General features: G+C 51.7%; 1 protein-coding gene across 1 annotated transcript in view; it reads left to right on the forward strand.

The window, feature by feature from the left end:
* CELF4 (CUGBP Elav-like family member 4) overlaps positions 1 to 16,617 on the forward strand; it is a 305,722-nt gene that overhangs the window by 77,656 nt on the left and 211,449 nt on the right. The window contains exon 2 of the mRNA XM_046670818.1: positions 41 to 123. Within this exon, the coding sequence (XP_046526774.1) occupies positions 41 to 123 (83 nt within the window). The remainder of the gene's footprint in view (positions 1 to 40; positions 124 to 16,617) is intronic.

Consider the following 16,617-nt stretch of genomic DNA (forward strand, 5'->3'; position numbering starts at 1 on the left):
CGCCCCACTGACCCTTCTCGGCGCTTGCTTCCCTCCCCAGGCTGCGCTTTCCTCACCTACTGCGAGCGTGAGTCAGCGCTGAAGGCCCAGAGCGCACTGCACGAGCAGAAGACTCTGCCCGGGGTAAGTGGCGCCCGGAGAGGCGCGAGCGACTGATGCGCCGACAGGGGGCGACTTCGGGAGGCCGGGCAGCGCCGCGGCGGCGGGGGGATCGCGGGCCCGGGCGCGCACCGTCTGCCCTCGCTCGGAAACTCGCGCGCCGCCCTTCGCGCCCCTAGAAGCCGAGAGGCGGCGGGCCCGGGCGAGGGCGCGTGGACGCTGAGCTCAGACCTCGCCCCGCGGCCTCCGCGCTCCGCCGTCCAGGCCCGACGGAATCCCGGGCTGGGAGCGAACTTGGCAGCGACCACGGAGCTCCGGCGCGGCTCCTCCCCTGGCCCTCCCCGGCGCCTCGGATCGGGTCCCTCCTCCGCGCACTGCCCGCGCGGGCAGCCCGGGGCGGGGACGCGGGGTGTCCTGGGCCCCGGGAGCTCGGAGCTGCCTCCGCCGACCCCGCGGGACCGCCGGCGGCAGGGCCTCCAGTGCACCCGCCTATCGACGTCGGACACGGGCAATACCTGGGGTGGGGGCTGGGCCCGGGAGCGGGCGCCTCCCGCCCCGGCTCGGCGCCGCAAGTGAGATCACCGCGGTTTATTTAAGGAGCCAGCCCTCGTCTTTGATAAACTGTCGCGCCTCAGCCCTGGTTTATAGCTTCTGTGCGGGGGAGAAGAGAATTATTTATGGCCCCCCTAACTGGGTGTGATATCAGCCATGGCTATTATCGAGGCTAGTTCATCACCATAAAATAAGAAGTGTTCCTCGGGTCAAGGGTCTGCGCTGTCTCTCCTGTGGGTTCAGTGAGATGGGGGTGGGGGGAGATATACGGCTCACCGAGTATCTAAAGATAAATGGAAAGATGTGAGTGTTTGTGGGCATAATTTAAAGAATTTACAAATATACCATGTTTACGCTTACACAATGGACTCTGCAGGGAAGCACGTGTGTTCTATATGTATGCTCACCAATGTTTACGCATGCATGTTTACATTCTTACCAAGCAAACAGTATGTAAACACACGTTTCCGTTTCTACCCCACAGCAGGAAAGGTTAACCAGGTAGACAGAAAACGCACCCCGGGGCGGGGGCAGCCTTCCTTTGCATCAAAGATCCTGCTTTACACATTTAGGGGTGGGGAGGGCTTTCCTTCCATTAAGACAGCCTTTGTATTGTATTGTGGTATTTGTGATTGCAAAGCACGGGGCTGAGTCATCTTAATAACAGACCCTCGGATGCAAATGTATGGAAATCGTGCACCCCACAGGTTTTTGTGTGGAGCCCAGCTCTGGCTCGGTGGCCATTCCCCAGTTGGTTTTTTAGTGGTGCGGCTACATGCACATATATTATAGTAATTACTTTCTGGGTGCCCTCTGTAAGATGGCAGAAATATGCTCCACATCTCCCCATGTTATGTGTGAAGCATAAAGCCATATTGTAAGATAATCAAAGGCTTCTGAGAAAGGTTTGTGCTGATTAATAAAGTGTTTATGGTACTTTGTTTTGGGGGAGATTGTGATAGATATTTCAGAGCCACCCAAATGGAATAGAAAATACCACATTGTTATGGGAGACCCTTCATCAGCTTGAGAGAGATTGCTGGGGAGTTTCGTGATGGCTAAAAGCCGAGAATTAGATGGGGAAACAGAAAGAGAAGGTGGGAGGGGTGGCTTAGGGTTTTGAAGGGGGAGAGGCTGAGAACTGAGAGAATTTTGGCAGCAAGTATGGAGTGTCCAGGATCTAACATTAACTTGTGGTTGTTTATTTTACATATAATAGAATAGCTAAATGATGGAGTGTATTAGTTCTTTAATAATTTATAGAAATACTTTGATGTTGCAGTAATTACATTAAAGGTCACATATCAAAGGTAATTTGGTTGAGCAGCTGTGATGGTTTCTCAGAAGCAATCAATACCACTGTCCGTGGTGCTGATTTCACCAAGGGGCCTGCCAGATTAAAGAAGGCTTATTACCAGGCAGAAAGGCCCAGGGGAAATCAGGAGCACATTGGAGCGACGCGCCAACCCCCCTTCCACCGATAATTAACACTGTTCCCCATAATCTGTGCTAATCCTTCATACTGGGAGATCCAATGGCATTTTTCTGAAATCACAAAGACACGTTGGGCAAGTTTGAGAGAAAGGAAAAAAGAAACGTGAACGTATGTTGGGAGCTGGGAGGGGCGAGGAAAGAGGCCAACAGTGGAGTGAAAACATAGCCTAGAGTCCCTTACGGTGCCCAGAACGCCATCCTTTCTTCAAAGGCCTCTTGGGGAGACTCATGGCCTCAAAGACCTCATCACAATTCTTAGGGCAGGCACAGCCTACAGGGGGAGGGGCAGGGAGAAAAGACAGGATTGCAGCTTGAACTTCCCAGGGCACATTGTCCTCGCACAAACTCACATGGAAACGAATGAAAAACAAAATGACCAAACAAAATTATGTTTTAAAGTGAAGTCATTTGGATTCCAGAAAGCAGAACTGGTGTTATTATTGTGGATTGGTTCTCTCCTTTGAGATCTGAGAAAGTGTGCCGCTAGCAAATGCAGAGACAGGACCAAAGAAAATGCTCTCACCCAACCAAATAATGGGTGTTCTCGCCAGCTGAGGCTATGCTCGTGGCTGCCTGTTTCATTAGGGGGCAGAGAGACATCTCTTCTTGTCTGGGGTGACCACACTAGGTGCCCCAGTGAGGACACTCTGTTTCTGACTAAGGAGAAAGAAATTGAAAAAAGAACCTGGAAAACTGGTAACCTCAGCAATTTAGGCACTTTTCCAGACTTCAAAATCCATTAAAATCAATCCATTAAAACCAACCCTCCACTTTCTCACTGAGGAGAGAAAAAGGGGGAAAGACAGTGCAGCAGCTCATTCTGTTTCCCAGCCAGTTACAGAGCTACGTCCTGTTGGCAAGAGGAGAGCAATCCCACTGTTGTCATGCACACACCACCACCACCACCAAAAACAAAACAAAACAACCGAGACAGAACTAGAGACACCCCTCACGCATGTCCTTATTTGAGGACAGACATTTCTCTTGGGATAAGTGGAAGCTCAAAAACCAGACCACAATAGCTGTTTGTATAAGTCAGAGGTCAGTATCCCTGGGAATCAGCCTAACCAAGGTCCGTCAGTGGCTGATGGAGTCATCCCTAGACCAGTGTCACAAATGGATTATTGTTTTCGAGTTTGGCATGAGTTCAGGAGAATGAGATTACTAAACCACAAAGCCTCATCAGGGTCCTTTTGAGCGGTGTCCTCTGCCAGCATCTAAGTAGAATGATTCCACTTTTCTAAACTCTGTATCTCTATCTCTCCCTCACACTCTGGATCTCACTCTCTCTCCTGGCCCCTCCAGCCCACCCTCTTCCATTCCCAATGTTTGTTCCACTATTTATAGAGTCCTGTCAACACGGGGTGGTTTCTCAATCCATCAACAAGTATTTCCTGAGTGTGTTGGGGGACCATGCTAGGCATCCTGGCAGACACAGAGATGAGAAAAACACACCCCCTCCCCCTCTTGGAGTTGTCCATCAAGTTGGAGACACACACAGAAAAATGTCATCAATGATACAAGACAGCACATGTTATTATAAAATAGGTAATGTGGACAATTGCTCAACAATAACAGTTAATATTTGTTAAGCGCTTACTATCTGACAGGCATGATGCAAGCACATTACCTCATTTTATCTTCACAGCCACCCTATGAGGAAGATATCATGATTATGCCCCACACAGGAGGAGATCCAGATATAGAGAGATTAAGCCATCTGCCCACAGTCATGTGATTAATAAATGGCCAAGCCAGGACCAGCACTGGGTCTGCTACCAATGTCCAGGATACCCAGCAGTTTTTACCATCAGCAGTTGCCTTAGAGGGGACCCAGATGATTCTGGGGTGCAGGAGTTGCTCACAGTTTTTGTTCAGGATATGGGCAAGGTGGGAATAGAGAGCTGGGAGGAAGACAGATATGTCAGATGAGAGCACTGGTCTGAGAGCCAGCCTAGAGACAAGGCATGCATGACAGGTCAGGAGCCATGAGAGGGGCAGCTGAGGCCCACTCTGAGAGCTCCCTGGGGCCTGAGTGTGCACAGGAGCCCTCTGTTCCTTAAAATAGGCCCCAGATGCTTAGTCCCAGTTCCCTCTGCCTTTGGGACTTTTCAGGGAATTGTCTTCTAGGAAGAGCCTGTCTGTTTCCAAAGTCAGGAAGGTGGGGCCTCTGGGGAGAGACTCTGATTAGAGAAAACCAGGCAACATGGCCAGCAGTGGCTACCCTTTTCCTCCTCTGGTGGCAGAAAGGGCTCCTCACCAGGGGTGAGAGGCCAGTTAGCAGGAGGCCTGGAGCCTGTGAGAAGAGGGAGCAGGCAGGGGAGAGGAGAAGAGAGGGAGCTGGGGCAGGGGGTAGAGAGAGTGGGAGCTGTATCTGCTTGGTAAACATTAAAGTTCCAATTCACTAGTTAAAGATTGGCTTTTGTGCCCTCACTCGGCAACTCGAGAATACAAAGCAAACCCACACACTCCTCTCTGGCTATCTCCCACCCCAGCCCCTTGTGCAGCTGGGGAGACTGCACCATCGCTATCATCACACCTTGCGCTCAGGCTCAGGTCTGCGAAACTCAGGATGGAGCATCTCCATAAAAATTCAATGTGACCTTCTTTGTGTTCACCAGGAAAGATTTTAAAATGGAAAATTTTTAAAAAGAAAACTCAATTGGTTCTCTAGCACCACTGTCCCAGGATATCTCTTCTGTCTTTCTCCCCCTTGTCTCACTTCTATTTGCCTTAGTCCCATTTTGTCTTCCTTTCTTTCTCTTCTTCTCTCTTTTCTTTTTTATGCCTGTCTCCTCCTCTTTTCTTCCCTTCTGGTCACGTTCCTCTTCCTCTCTCCCCTCTCATTTTCAACGCTTTCTTCCTTTACCTTTCTCACTTGCCTCTCCTGTCTCTCTCCTCTCCTTCCCTCATGCCCTCCCTGCTCTCCTTCTGCCCACCCCACCTCTACCTTGACACCCGCTGGAGGCTTTAGTGGGACCTCAACCAGCTTTCCTGGGACTTCCCTGACGAGGCCCATCTCCCTCCTGACAGCCCTGCCATGGAAGGATCCATCTAATTTTATGTACAACTGTAAAGATGAATGATAAGTAGAAAGGATGCAGGCAAGAACAAGATGAATAAATTATAAAGGGCAAATGATGACAAGACAGGGGTCCCCAGAGACAGTGATATGATAACAGAAACTAAAGATGAATTTATGATGGATGTAGTTAGCGTGTACGGAGGCTGTTAATTCTTTGGGGTAGTTTTACAACTTCTAGTGATTGGCACAATCAAAGCGTTTCATTTTAGAGATGTGATGTATTTCCACTTGTGTGTCCTATAGGTACAGTGTTGATTTTGTCTCTATATGGTAAGTCCCATTAGCATGTGCATCTTCTCTCCCAGTCCCTGCCACCTTCTGTGTCTCTGCTTCAGGTGGTGCAGTCACAAGCCAGATCCCACACACCACCAGCTCCCTGGTCCTGCTTCTTTCTTCTTGCTGAGTGTATGAGTTTGGGCTGCTGTAACAAAGTACCACAAACTGGGGGGCTTAAACAAAAGGATTTTACTGTCTCACAGTTCTGGGTCTAGAAGTCCAAGATTAAGGTGATACCAAGGTTGACTCCTCCTGAGGGCTATGAGGGAGATTGTGTTCCATGTCCCTCGCCTCGTTGCTGGCAGCCTCAGGCATCCCTTGACTTGTAGATGGTGTTCTCCTTATGTCATCACATCTTCTTCCCTGCGTGCATGTCTGTCTCTGTGTCCAAATTTCCCTTTTTGATGAGAACACCAGTCATATGGGATTAGGGCCCACCCTAATGATCTCATCTTAACTTGACTACACCTGCAAAAATCCTATTTCCAAATAAGGTCACATTCACAGGTACTGGGAGTTAGGACTTCAACATCTGTTGGGGAAGACACAATTCAACCCAAAACACTGAGCAATGGGCAGCCCTCTGACTCTTGTCTTGCGGGAAGGAAAAAGATCTTCTACAATGTTTGAGGAATGGGAGGTCCCACCAGCCCATCCTCTGCATCTCCCTCTTGGCCTCATGCTTCTTTCTTCCTCTCTTGAGGAAATGAATGACATATCTTCCTTCTTTTCCCATATTCCCCAAAGAGAACAATTCATCTCTCCTTTTAGGGCAGTGGTTCTCAACAGAGAGCAGTTTTGCCCCCCTGGGATATTTGACATTGGAGACACTCCTGGCATCGATTAGCTAGAGGCCAGGATGCCAGTAAATGTCCTACAATGCACAGGACAGCCCCCACAACAAAGAATGATCTGGCCCCAAGTGTCAGTAGTGCCAAAGTTAAGAAGCCCTGTGCTAGGCTGGAGGGTGAGTGGGAGATGCACAGTGAGGTCCTGGGGTGGAGCTGTCCTCTTTCAGTAACACCGGTCCTTTTTCACTTGGGGGACAAGCCCAAGGGGCCTTAGAATGTTAGAGGTGAGAGGGCTCGTTAAGGGGCACACGCTCAAAAAGTGTGAGCACAGAGGGAGTCATGGGCAGCAGAAGAGGGCAAAGCATGCCCCCAGGCATTAGAGACCATTTCTGGTTGGTCATTCACACACTCATACCTGGGGGCTGGATTTGGCCCAATGACTGCCAGTTTCACCACCAGCTCCAATTCAGTTCTCTCATTTTACGCACGTGGAATCTGTGATCCAAGTGAAATGAGTTGAGTGTTTGCTTGTAACAGAGCTGAGATTGGAACCCAGGCCTCTGCAGCCCACCTACGTGTGGGATTTCTCCAGCCCCTCCCTTCAGAAGAATCCCCATCCTGACAGGAAACAGAAACCTGGCAGACAAAGGTCCAGCCTAGCAGCCCCTCACCAAGTGACAAAGACCATGCCATGCTGCAGATACAAGGGCTGGGGCCGAAAGCCCTGCTAGGCCCATTATGCGGAAGGGAACACCGAGGTTCCAAGGGGGAAGTCAGAAATGCTTTAAACACAGAGACTGAGGCCCGATGGACACAGGGGCTACATGTGGGATACCCTCAGATCTTGCCTCTCCTCTTCCACCCCAGTCCTTGGCCTCAGCCCTCTCCCACTGCTTCCATCGAGAGAGAGAGTCTTCACTCCCCTTCCCACAGAGACGTCTTAAAGTCCTCCTCCCACCCGGGGCTCTCTCTCCCCTGGACTGCCCATTCTCCTCTTCCCTGCCCCTGCCCACACTAGCAAGGTGGGAAGGTCCCCATTTCTCAAGCAAGTGACTCTCGACTCCCATAAGGACAACACCCTTTTGGAGGCCCCATGACAGAGCCTCAGCCTGGCCATGGCCTGTACTCAGTAAGACTCCCTGACTGATTTGTCAGAAAGAACCAGAGAGCCTCTGTGTCCACAACCATCACACCCAACTTGAAGGAAATAAATAAGAGGTCATGTGAGGTAATGGACAGAGCCTGGGCTGGGAGTCAGGGAACCTGGGCTCCAAGCCCAGCCTGCCCCAAACAAGCCAGGTGACCTTGGCCAAAGCGCTCAGCTCGGAACCTCCCTGGGCTTCCACCTTCTTGACTGCAAAAGGAGGCGGTGGGCCAGATTGCCCCTGGAGTCCCTTCTAGCTCTGACATTCTTTAAAATTCTAAGAATAATAGACTTGGTGTGACTCGCATTACTTAAGATGACAGGGAGACGAGGGAGGGTGGGAGGGTGAGGAAGACGGCGTCTCCCGCTCTCCACTGCCCGACTCCATTTGTGACAAGTGTAATATAGTACAGGTCAGCTATGTGTCTCCCTGATGCAGACCAGCCAGACTTCCTACCCCTGAGGGCTGGCTACAGGCCGGGGCTGCAGTGATGGGCTGGGTCCCCGAGGGCACATATACCCCGCCCCTCAGCCCCAAGCCTTCCTCCTGCCCTCTGCTCAGATCTCTTTCTAAGGAAACCAGGCCGACCTTCCGCAGCTTTCTCCAGCACTTGCCCTGGCGTGGTTTGGATCATGGTTGCCGTCACTCAGATCAGCAGCAGCAACGTTTATGGATTACCTGCCCCATGCAGAGTTCCCTTATGGGAGGCGGGGTGTCTAGAGTCAGACAAAAATGAGCAAGATATGGCCTGTTGCTCAAAGAGCTTACAGTCTGGTTTCAGAGGCAAGCGTGAAGATGGCTCAAGATCCAGAAAATATCTTTAGGTGCCAAAAAATGGTAGTGATGGGAAGTGCCCAGGAATTCAGATGAGAGAGACCTTAAGACAAACCAGGGCATCCTGGAGGAGCCCACACCACCACAGTGGCCTCCGGACTCCAGGCTCTCACCCTCTCACAGGGTGGCCAAGATCCAACCTCCAGGCCCCTCTGGAGAGTTTTCCACTGAGGTTGCCCTGCAGGGTTACTTTTGGAAAAATGAGGTCTCACTTCATGGTCGTGCTTGCATGGAGGAAACACTGTGTGGAAGGCGCTTTGGCCTGGGCAGTCACAGCTGGCACCGGTGTGTGTCTGGGCGGGTGGTGCAGGAGGGAGGGGAGCTTTCCCTGCACAGGTGTGTCAGTAGAGGGGGAGTCCCAGGCTGCCATGGCAGACATGCCCTCGCAAGTCCAGGTAAGGTTCTTAAACGGCGTTGACCTTTCTTCAGAACACGAGGCTGAGAAACAGAATGTCTGTGTGAGCTCCTGCTCCAGGATGGATGTATTTTAAGATTGGACGGGTTTCTTCTAGAGAGCATGGGCATGGGCAAGCAGAAAGCCAGGTGTCTGTGTTGTTGACCTGCGTCCTTCCGGAACTGTGGGCTGCCACATCCCATTGAAGATGGGCAACCCTGAGTGATGATGGCAGAAAGCGGTATGGTTCTTTATTCTTCAATTCATCATGAAATAGTTGTTGAAAAGAGAAAGGGGCTGAAATTCAAGGGGATGAGGTCTCTCCGCGTTCTCTCAGAACCATCTATTGTGGTTCAAGTGTGTTTTGAGAGCACAGGCGTTTGTGGTGTTCTCAATAAGAGCACCAGGGGGCGCCAGGCAGGTGACTTCCTCTCCTGGTGGCTGAGGGGGCACAAGGCGAGTGAGCTTGGTGCCCTGTGCCCAGCACAGGAGAGTCAAAATCATGGCGAATTCTCCACTCCCGCCACTTATAGCACTTACAGCCTGTAGCAACACCAACTGGCTGGATGATTTGGGACAAGCCACCAGACCTTTCTGGGACTGTTCCTTAACTCTGTAATGAAAATCTTATGTGTAAGTCCTTTATATGACGTGCCTTGCTAAAAATAATCCAGAGATTATTGTGATTGACAAAACAATGACGCGAGTGTGGATGACCTCGGGGACCTTTCCCACAGTAAAATCTGATGACTCCTAATTCATACGCAAAATAATCGCAGGAAATAAAAATACAAAATGGTCAAATGTGCAATTTGGACTACATCTCCTGTTACGTTTCAGAAGAGGGAGATGACTGTGAGCTGGAATGTCCAGAAAGGAGCCCACGGAGGTGGAGACAGAATCCAGGTGTGTGTAAGGGAGAGGAAATTGGAAAGGTAGAAGACCTTGGGGGGCCAGGAAAGTCTGCATTTTCCTCCCAGACTTGAGGATGAGAATTGGGGAGCTGTGGTTGGAGGATGCAGCAGGGCTGTCTCACACTGCTGTCCTTCAGAACCTCCTGCCCCTTACTGCCTGCAGGCCCCAATCCACTCTGGCAGATGAGTCACTGACATCCTGCTCACTCTGGGCGTGGCTTCAAGCCCCAGCAATCCCCAGCTTCCCTCCTCCCTGGAAAGGCCTGCCTCCCCTATCCACCCACCACAGTCCTCCTGGGCTTCAGGACTTAGCTCCAAGCCCCTGTCTTCCTCTAGGAAGCTGTCCCAGGCTGCTCCAACCCACTCTGGTCTCCCCCTTGTCTGAGCAAGGTCAACAGCACTGGAGATCTAAACCCTGGCTGACGTGTGGACCTGGGAGCAGTGCGTCAGCATCCCCCAGGTGCTTATTAGAAATGCAGTCTTGGCCCCACCCCAGACTGTCTGAATCATGTCCCTAAGAACATACCTTGGTGCCTTCTAACAAGATCCCTAGGAGATCCATGTGCACAACAAAGTTTGATGACCACTGGCCTAAGTTTAGACTCTAAAAGATGTTATCTTAGTTTGAGGGGCCAGCCTGGTGGTGCAGCAGTTAAATTCACGCCCTCTGCTTCAGCAGTCCCGGGTTTGCCCGTTCGCATCCTGGGTGCAGTGGACCTAAGCACTGCTTATCAAGCCATGCTGTGGCAGCATCCCACATATAAACTACAGGAAGATGGGCAAGGATTTTAGCTCATGGCCAATCCTCTGAGCAAAAAGAGGAGAATTGGAAGCAGATGTTAGACAGGGCTAATCTTCCTCAAAAAAAAAAAAGATATTATCTTAGTTTGAGTGCTCCTAGAGGCAGACTCTAGATGAGCATTTGAGTGCAGGTGGTTTCTTTAGGCGAGGCTAGCCCAGGAAGCATGAGTAGATAGTAAGGAAGTGTGACACGGAAGAAAAGCAAGCAATAAAGGGTGTGTTATGCGGGAGACCAGCTTCCACTGTGAGGGGTGCTTCCTCCCACTGGGCACTCTAGACCCAGCGTGGCTCACACTCCCCAGAGTCCTCCACCAAAGGGCAGGGGAGCTATTCACTGTTTCCGCTAGTCTTTGGTTGAGGATGTGTGCAGCGATCATTAATTCCTCAGCTCTTCTGGCTTGTGCATGAGTGAGCAAAGTGGGCTCCGCAGCCAGAGAAAGCTGTCATGCAACAGGTCAGGTGCTGGCAGTTGGAAGTCAGGCCACTGTCACTGCAGTGAGGGGAGCAAGGGACTACTGTCAGGGCCGTGCCTGCCTCTGCTGCAGATCTGCTCCAGCTCCTGGCTCCAGACTCCCAGATAGCAGGCCAGGTCACAATGGCCTCTCTCTCCAGCCATGATGACGACCATCATTACTGAGTACTCACTAGGGGCTAGCACTTCACAAATACTGTCTCACTTATTTGTCAAGACGGCATCACACAGGTGCTCTCAAGTAAGCATCCCAGCGCCATCTTACAGGAGAGGTAACTGAGGTGAAGTGGGTGCCCAAGGCCATGCAGCCAGGGAGAGGTCTGGCTCTAGGGCCTGTGCTCCTTCCACCACATCTTGTGGCTCCAGGGCCTGTGGAAAACCAGAGATTCACAAGGACAGGAATGGTGTCATCTTCCTCGGTCCCTGTCATCCTGAGGTCAAGACTAGGCTGCTCCCACAACAGACTCTGGCATGATTGCTGGACCCCCAGGGGGCCATGTGAGGCAGGGTAGTGGCCCTACAGGTGTCACCACCCACTAGGCCTGCCTTTGGATTGGAAAAGTCTTGCCTGCATGAAAAGCAGAGTCAAATTCCAGCCCAGCTCTGCCTAGAGGTTTACTGAGTGTCCTTGGGAAGCCACTCAACCTCTCTGAACCTCAGTTTCAGTGACCACTCTGTCACTTAGAAATACATTTGGCTGCAGTGGCTTCAACAGATAAAGCTTTGGTTTTTTGCATATCGCATAGTATGGGGTCTGGTGTTGGTTCAGCAGCATAACAATGTCAATGGCAGAGTCTCTTCCCTCGTGGTGATAAAATGGCTGCCCCAGTTCCATGCATCATATCCACAGTCAAGCAGAGTGAGTCCAGCTGGGTCTGTCCCTTTTATTAGAAATGCAAAAGATTTCCCAGAGGGCCCTCCCCAGTCAACTTCTGTGTATGTCTCATTGGCCAGCATGTGTCATGTGACCACCTTATCTGCAAGGAAGGCTGGGAAAGGGGAATAAGTTGCCAAACACAAGTCACATATCTGCCATCATCAAAACTGTGCATCTATTAGTGAAAGAGAAAAGCAGATGGATAATGGGTGGGAGCCAGTAGAGTCGGCCCCACCTACTAGCCTTGTGGAGAGGGGTAGGGGTTGCAGAAGAGCCAGCTGGGCAGAGCAGCAGCCCTCCCCACCCTACATGCAGTGTTTCCCTTCAGCTCAGATCATGACCGATGCTTATATGAGGAGGCTGAGTCAGAAAGAGGAGTTTCACAGTGTGTTCCAGAGATGTTTCTTCAACATAGCACTGCTAACTCAGCACGTTTATTCAGCTACTGACGTGGTTTCTGATTCCACGGGATTTGGGGCGGTCGGGGGGAGGGTGATGATTTCAACCCTTTAGGTACCACATTTTCATCTTCTCTATCTTTCTTGAACTTGTATCCCTCTGTGCCTCTGTGTATGGCTTAAATATTAAAGAATCAAGGGCCACTGTGCCGACAGACAGCAGTCCCCACATCACAGGCATTCCAGAGTTTTCCTTTTCTGGCTGGCCATTGCAGTTCTGGGTACATATTCTGAGAATGGTGCGCCCGGCTTTCAGGGCCAGCAATGAGGAGGACGACTTTACTTTTCAGAGACTGAAGCGCAGTGCTCTGGCCTGTTGGAAGGGAGTGCGGGGGGAGGTGGGTGCGCTCTGAACAGGGACTGCCGAGAAAGGAGAATTAGCCTGGTGACGAGCTTCAGCGTGGCTGGACTGAGAGCTCAGGAGGAAAAAGTCAGAGACTTCTGCTCGCTCTGTTCCTCAGGCCCTCCCTAGTGGCCTCTACCAGCCGCATGAGGAAGGCCCACTGAGCCCTCCCCACCTCCCAGCAGCATAGGCTGTCCCAAGAAGTAGTGAGCCTCTGGTCACAGAAGTGTTCAAGCAGAGCCTGAGTTGCTGGGAGGTAGGGGGAGGGCAATGCAGGTAATTCCTACATTGGACCAAATTGCTTCTAGGAGGTCAGCCAAGATTCCATGATTTTCTCTATTTCGCTTGTTTCTTCATCAGGCCCTATAGCACCAGTTCCAGTGCTCAGCCCCTGCCAAACCCAGCCGTCCCATCAGTCCAGGGGGATGTCCTCGCAGCCACTCTGGCCCTCCCAATATCTCCCTTCTTTGAAGACCCTCAGGACTTAGAGACCAGACCCACCACACCACAGGGCAGGCTCAGACCCCAAATTCAACCAACCCAACTTCACCACTCTGAGCCGTGTGACCTAGGGCAAATCACTTTCCTTCTCTGTGCCTCGTTTTCCTCATCTTGCCCTTGGGATGCCCATGGTGCCTTTATCCAGGGACTGTTTACCCGTAGCATGAGATGATGCACACAAGGTACTGAGCACCCACGTACACATGGGGACTGTGCGATGGTCTCTCCATTGATCTCTCCCCCAGAGAAGCCAGTCTCCCTGCCTGGCCCCTCTGATCTGTCCTCGCCCCAGTCTGCCCTGGTCTGGAGGACAACTGACCCAGGGTGCACAGCAGCAAGCCCCCCAGCTTCACGGACTAGCACAGGGCTAGCCACATGGGGAGACCAACAAACTCCGCTTGTGAGATTGGCAGGAATGTCCCTCAAGGCCACTGGTTCTGTCCCTGCCAAGGCCTGGCTGTGCATGAAGAAGGCCATTGGAGAGCACCACTTTATGTCCCCACGAGAGGTGTTAGCTAAGTTTGTCCTAATGGTTTGCATAATCCCCACGTGAGGCCTACGTACCTCCCTGTCCACACCCCACTCACCAACCCCCACCCCAAAAAAGGATGAGGCCCCCAGGAGCTCGGTGAGGGGAGCCCAAAAGATTTAAAACCCTAACGAGTGAGAGCAGAAACAGAATCGTGCCCTGGCACCCACGTGGTTTAAGACAGTCCAGGAGGCCCTTCAAGGCAGCCGACCCAGGGATCTGAAATGAATATGCATTCGTCCTCGCCAGCAGCCCTGACAGCTGGCATCCAACAGCTGGGACCGCTCAGGGCCGGAGAGAAGGTTTTAAATTCAGTTCGTAAGTGTTTCCCGAGCACCCACCAGGAGCGTGGCCTCGTGCTAGGTGCTGCTTGGCAGGTGGAAGCGAGGAGAGGCCGAGGACCCTTGGGGCTTTCCCTCCTGCAGAGGAGAAAAGATGTACATGTCAAGCAATTAGAGGACAATGGATTGAGACTTTGGGCTGGAATTTAGAACTCTGAGTAGTCTGGGAGCACTGTGGGGTGGTGTTTACTGAGTGTTTACGGAGCGCTGGGCACTGGGGGTGCTGCCCTTGGAAGGATGCGCAGGATTTGGTGGATGGAGAGAGGCCAGGGATGCTTTCCAAAGAGGTGACGGCACAGGGAGGGAGTGGGGCTGTGAAGGAGAGGACTGGACTGCTGGAGTTCCAGGCACTCAGAAAGAGGTGGGGGCCTCATGTTAGAAGAGGTTTGGGACCCAAGTGGGGAAGGCCTTGAACAGCCCACTGAGGAACTTGGTCTCTTTTCTTTGGGTACATGGGAGCCACTGAAGCTTCTTGAGTAGGAGAGCAACAGCCTCGCCATGATAGGCAGCGTGGTCTGGAGCGGGAAAGGCCTGTGTGGGTCCCAGGGAGAGGCCGGAGGTGGGGCCGTGGCATCAGGACCGGGCCCTGTGGAGAGTGGAGAGCCTCTGGAGTCCCCCTTCTCAGGAGCAGCCTCAGGGGGCAGAGCTGGCACAGCTGGGGCACGAGCCAGCAGAGGCTACTCACTTGGCATCTGGAAGTCCTGCTGGAGGAGGGTTTAGGGGATATTTGGCTCCCTCTGGGACCCTGAAGCTGGTGAGGGGAACTTGGCAACCCCCTCCCCCAACCACTTGGAGAGGTATTCCCACCCAGGGGAGAGTGCTGGGAAGGCCCTACACCACCTGACTCCACATCAGAGTTCTGGGACATTCAGACTGTGACAGATGCAAAGAAAGGTAGAGAGTCAGCCCCCTCTACACACAGTCACGAAGTCAGGATGTGGCCTGGGTGTTGCAAATGCGCCCCCCAGTGAGCTCCTCCAGCTCCTGGAACCCTGGGAGCCCCCTACTCTCTGTCCAGCGTTGTCAGGAAATCTCCATTCTGCCTCTCAGGCTAGAGGAGTTTGATCCGTGAACGGGGCTCTTCTCTGCTATTATGTTTCCCTCCCGAGAGCCAGAGAACCTCAGAAAAGTAGAGTGGGGCGGGGTCTTAGCATCACCCACTCCCCCACCATTTTGCATGGGAGACACAGAAGCCCGAAGAGGGCACACAGCCTTTGAAGGTTTGTGGATGTTGGGCAAGGCTCTGCAGAGATGCCACATTTGGGTCCTTTCTCATTTGCAACACAGCCTTTATCTCAAAGAGGCTCCGTGACTGAGAAATCAGGTGAACCCGCCCTAATTCAGAAGAGCTGGGAGGACACCCGTTTCCATTAGCATCTGTATTATGGGGTGTGCTCAGTGCAGTTTTATGACTTTTGAGTAGACAATCCAACAATGCTTCCAAGTTAATGTCCTGCCGAGCCTGCTTTAATGAACAGACACAAAGCGTGTGTAATTGGCACGGCGATAGTGTGACAGTGAGTCCTAGTATGCCACTTGCAAACACCGTCACTCTCTTAGGTAGTTGACATATTCCTGCAGACAGTAATGTTGTCTACACTATTTATTTGCTGGTCAAAATTTTTTTCACCATGGATTTTCCAAAGACTGACTTCTCCAAAAGTCCAAATTACCTTCAATTCTGATTTGGTGGGTTGGAAATTTACAAAGACTTCACCTACCTCCTTAAGTGGTGAGCATCTCACAGATGGGAGAAACTTGCGGTGCGTCATAGCTCCTCCAGAAAGCTTCCCCGATGGGCGTGAACCCCATGTTCTAATGCACCCACGGGGTTTCAGTGGGGATTGTGCTGCATTATAAGGTGGCCGAGTAGGCTGAATCCCACTGATGCCCCTTGCTCCTCTCAGACCCCATGGAGCTTTGTGTTGCTCTCTACACTTCTGCCTTCACCCAGCCTGCGTGTTCCTCAAACACTTCCAACCCCTGTTAGATCAGTGGGCAAGGACCTTATCCATCACCCCTCAGTGGATGGAGGCAAACCCGCTCTCCGGCCACTCTCTGAGCCCTCCCTGGCTCCTGCCCACTGGTTCTGGGAAGGCAGTTTGTGCCATCTTCCTCTATTCTTATTAAACAATTTATCTGGAGGAACTTAATATTTTCTTTTAGGATAAACCGAGCTAATGCAATGTGCTTGTTTTAATTTGCGAGGTTAACTGATCTAATTATCCGCGGCGTTTAGTTAAATCCTTGTGCCTGGGCCGGCTGCAGGTGCGGACTTTGAATCCTGCCAACAGGAAATCTCTTAAAACGAGCTGATCTAACACAGCGGGTCTGCTGGTATGAGGGATTTTCTAATAATGCATGAATTTATTAACAGCCGAAGATAAATAGAGGATGTATTTACATTAAACAAATTCACAAGGAACTGTCTGCTGCTTCCCCACTCCACTTCCAGTGGATGCATCCCCCAACTCACATCACTATCTGTGCCTTCAAGGTAGAGTCCCCTTCTATATGACACTAAGGGGGGAGCTGGTCTGGCAGGGGTTAAAGACCTGGAGTTTTAGTTGACCCTAGACTCCAAAGGCACCAGTGATCCCCAAAAGCTGATGTGGTCTTGGGAGGTGAACAGATGCCTCCCCCTAAGGAAGGAAAGTGATGGTCCCATTGTCCCTGGGCTGGGAAGATGGTCCCAGAAATCTGTGTTTGGG

The sequence above is a fragment of the Equus quagga genome, chromosome 9 (assembly GCF_021613505.1).
Source record: "Equus quagga isolate Etosha38 chromosome 9, UCLA_HA_Equagga_1.0, whole genome shotgun sequence".
NCBI lineage: Eukaryota > Metazoa > Chordata > Mammalia > Perissodactyla > Equidae > Equus > Equus quagga.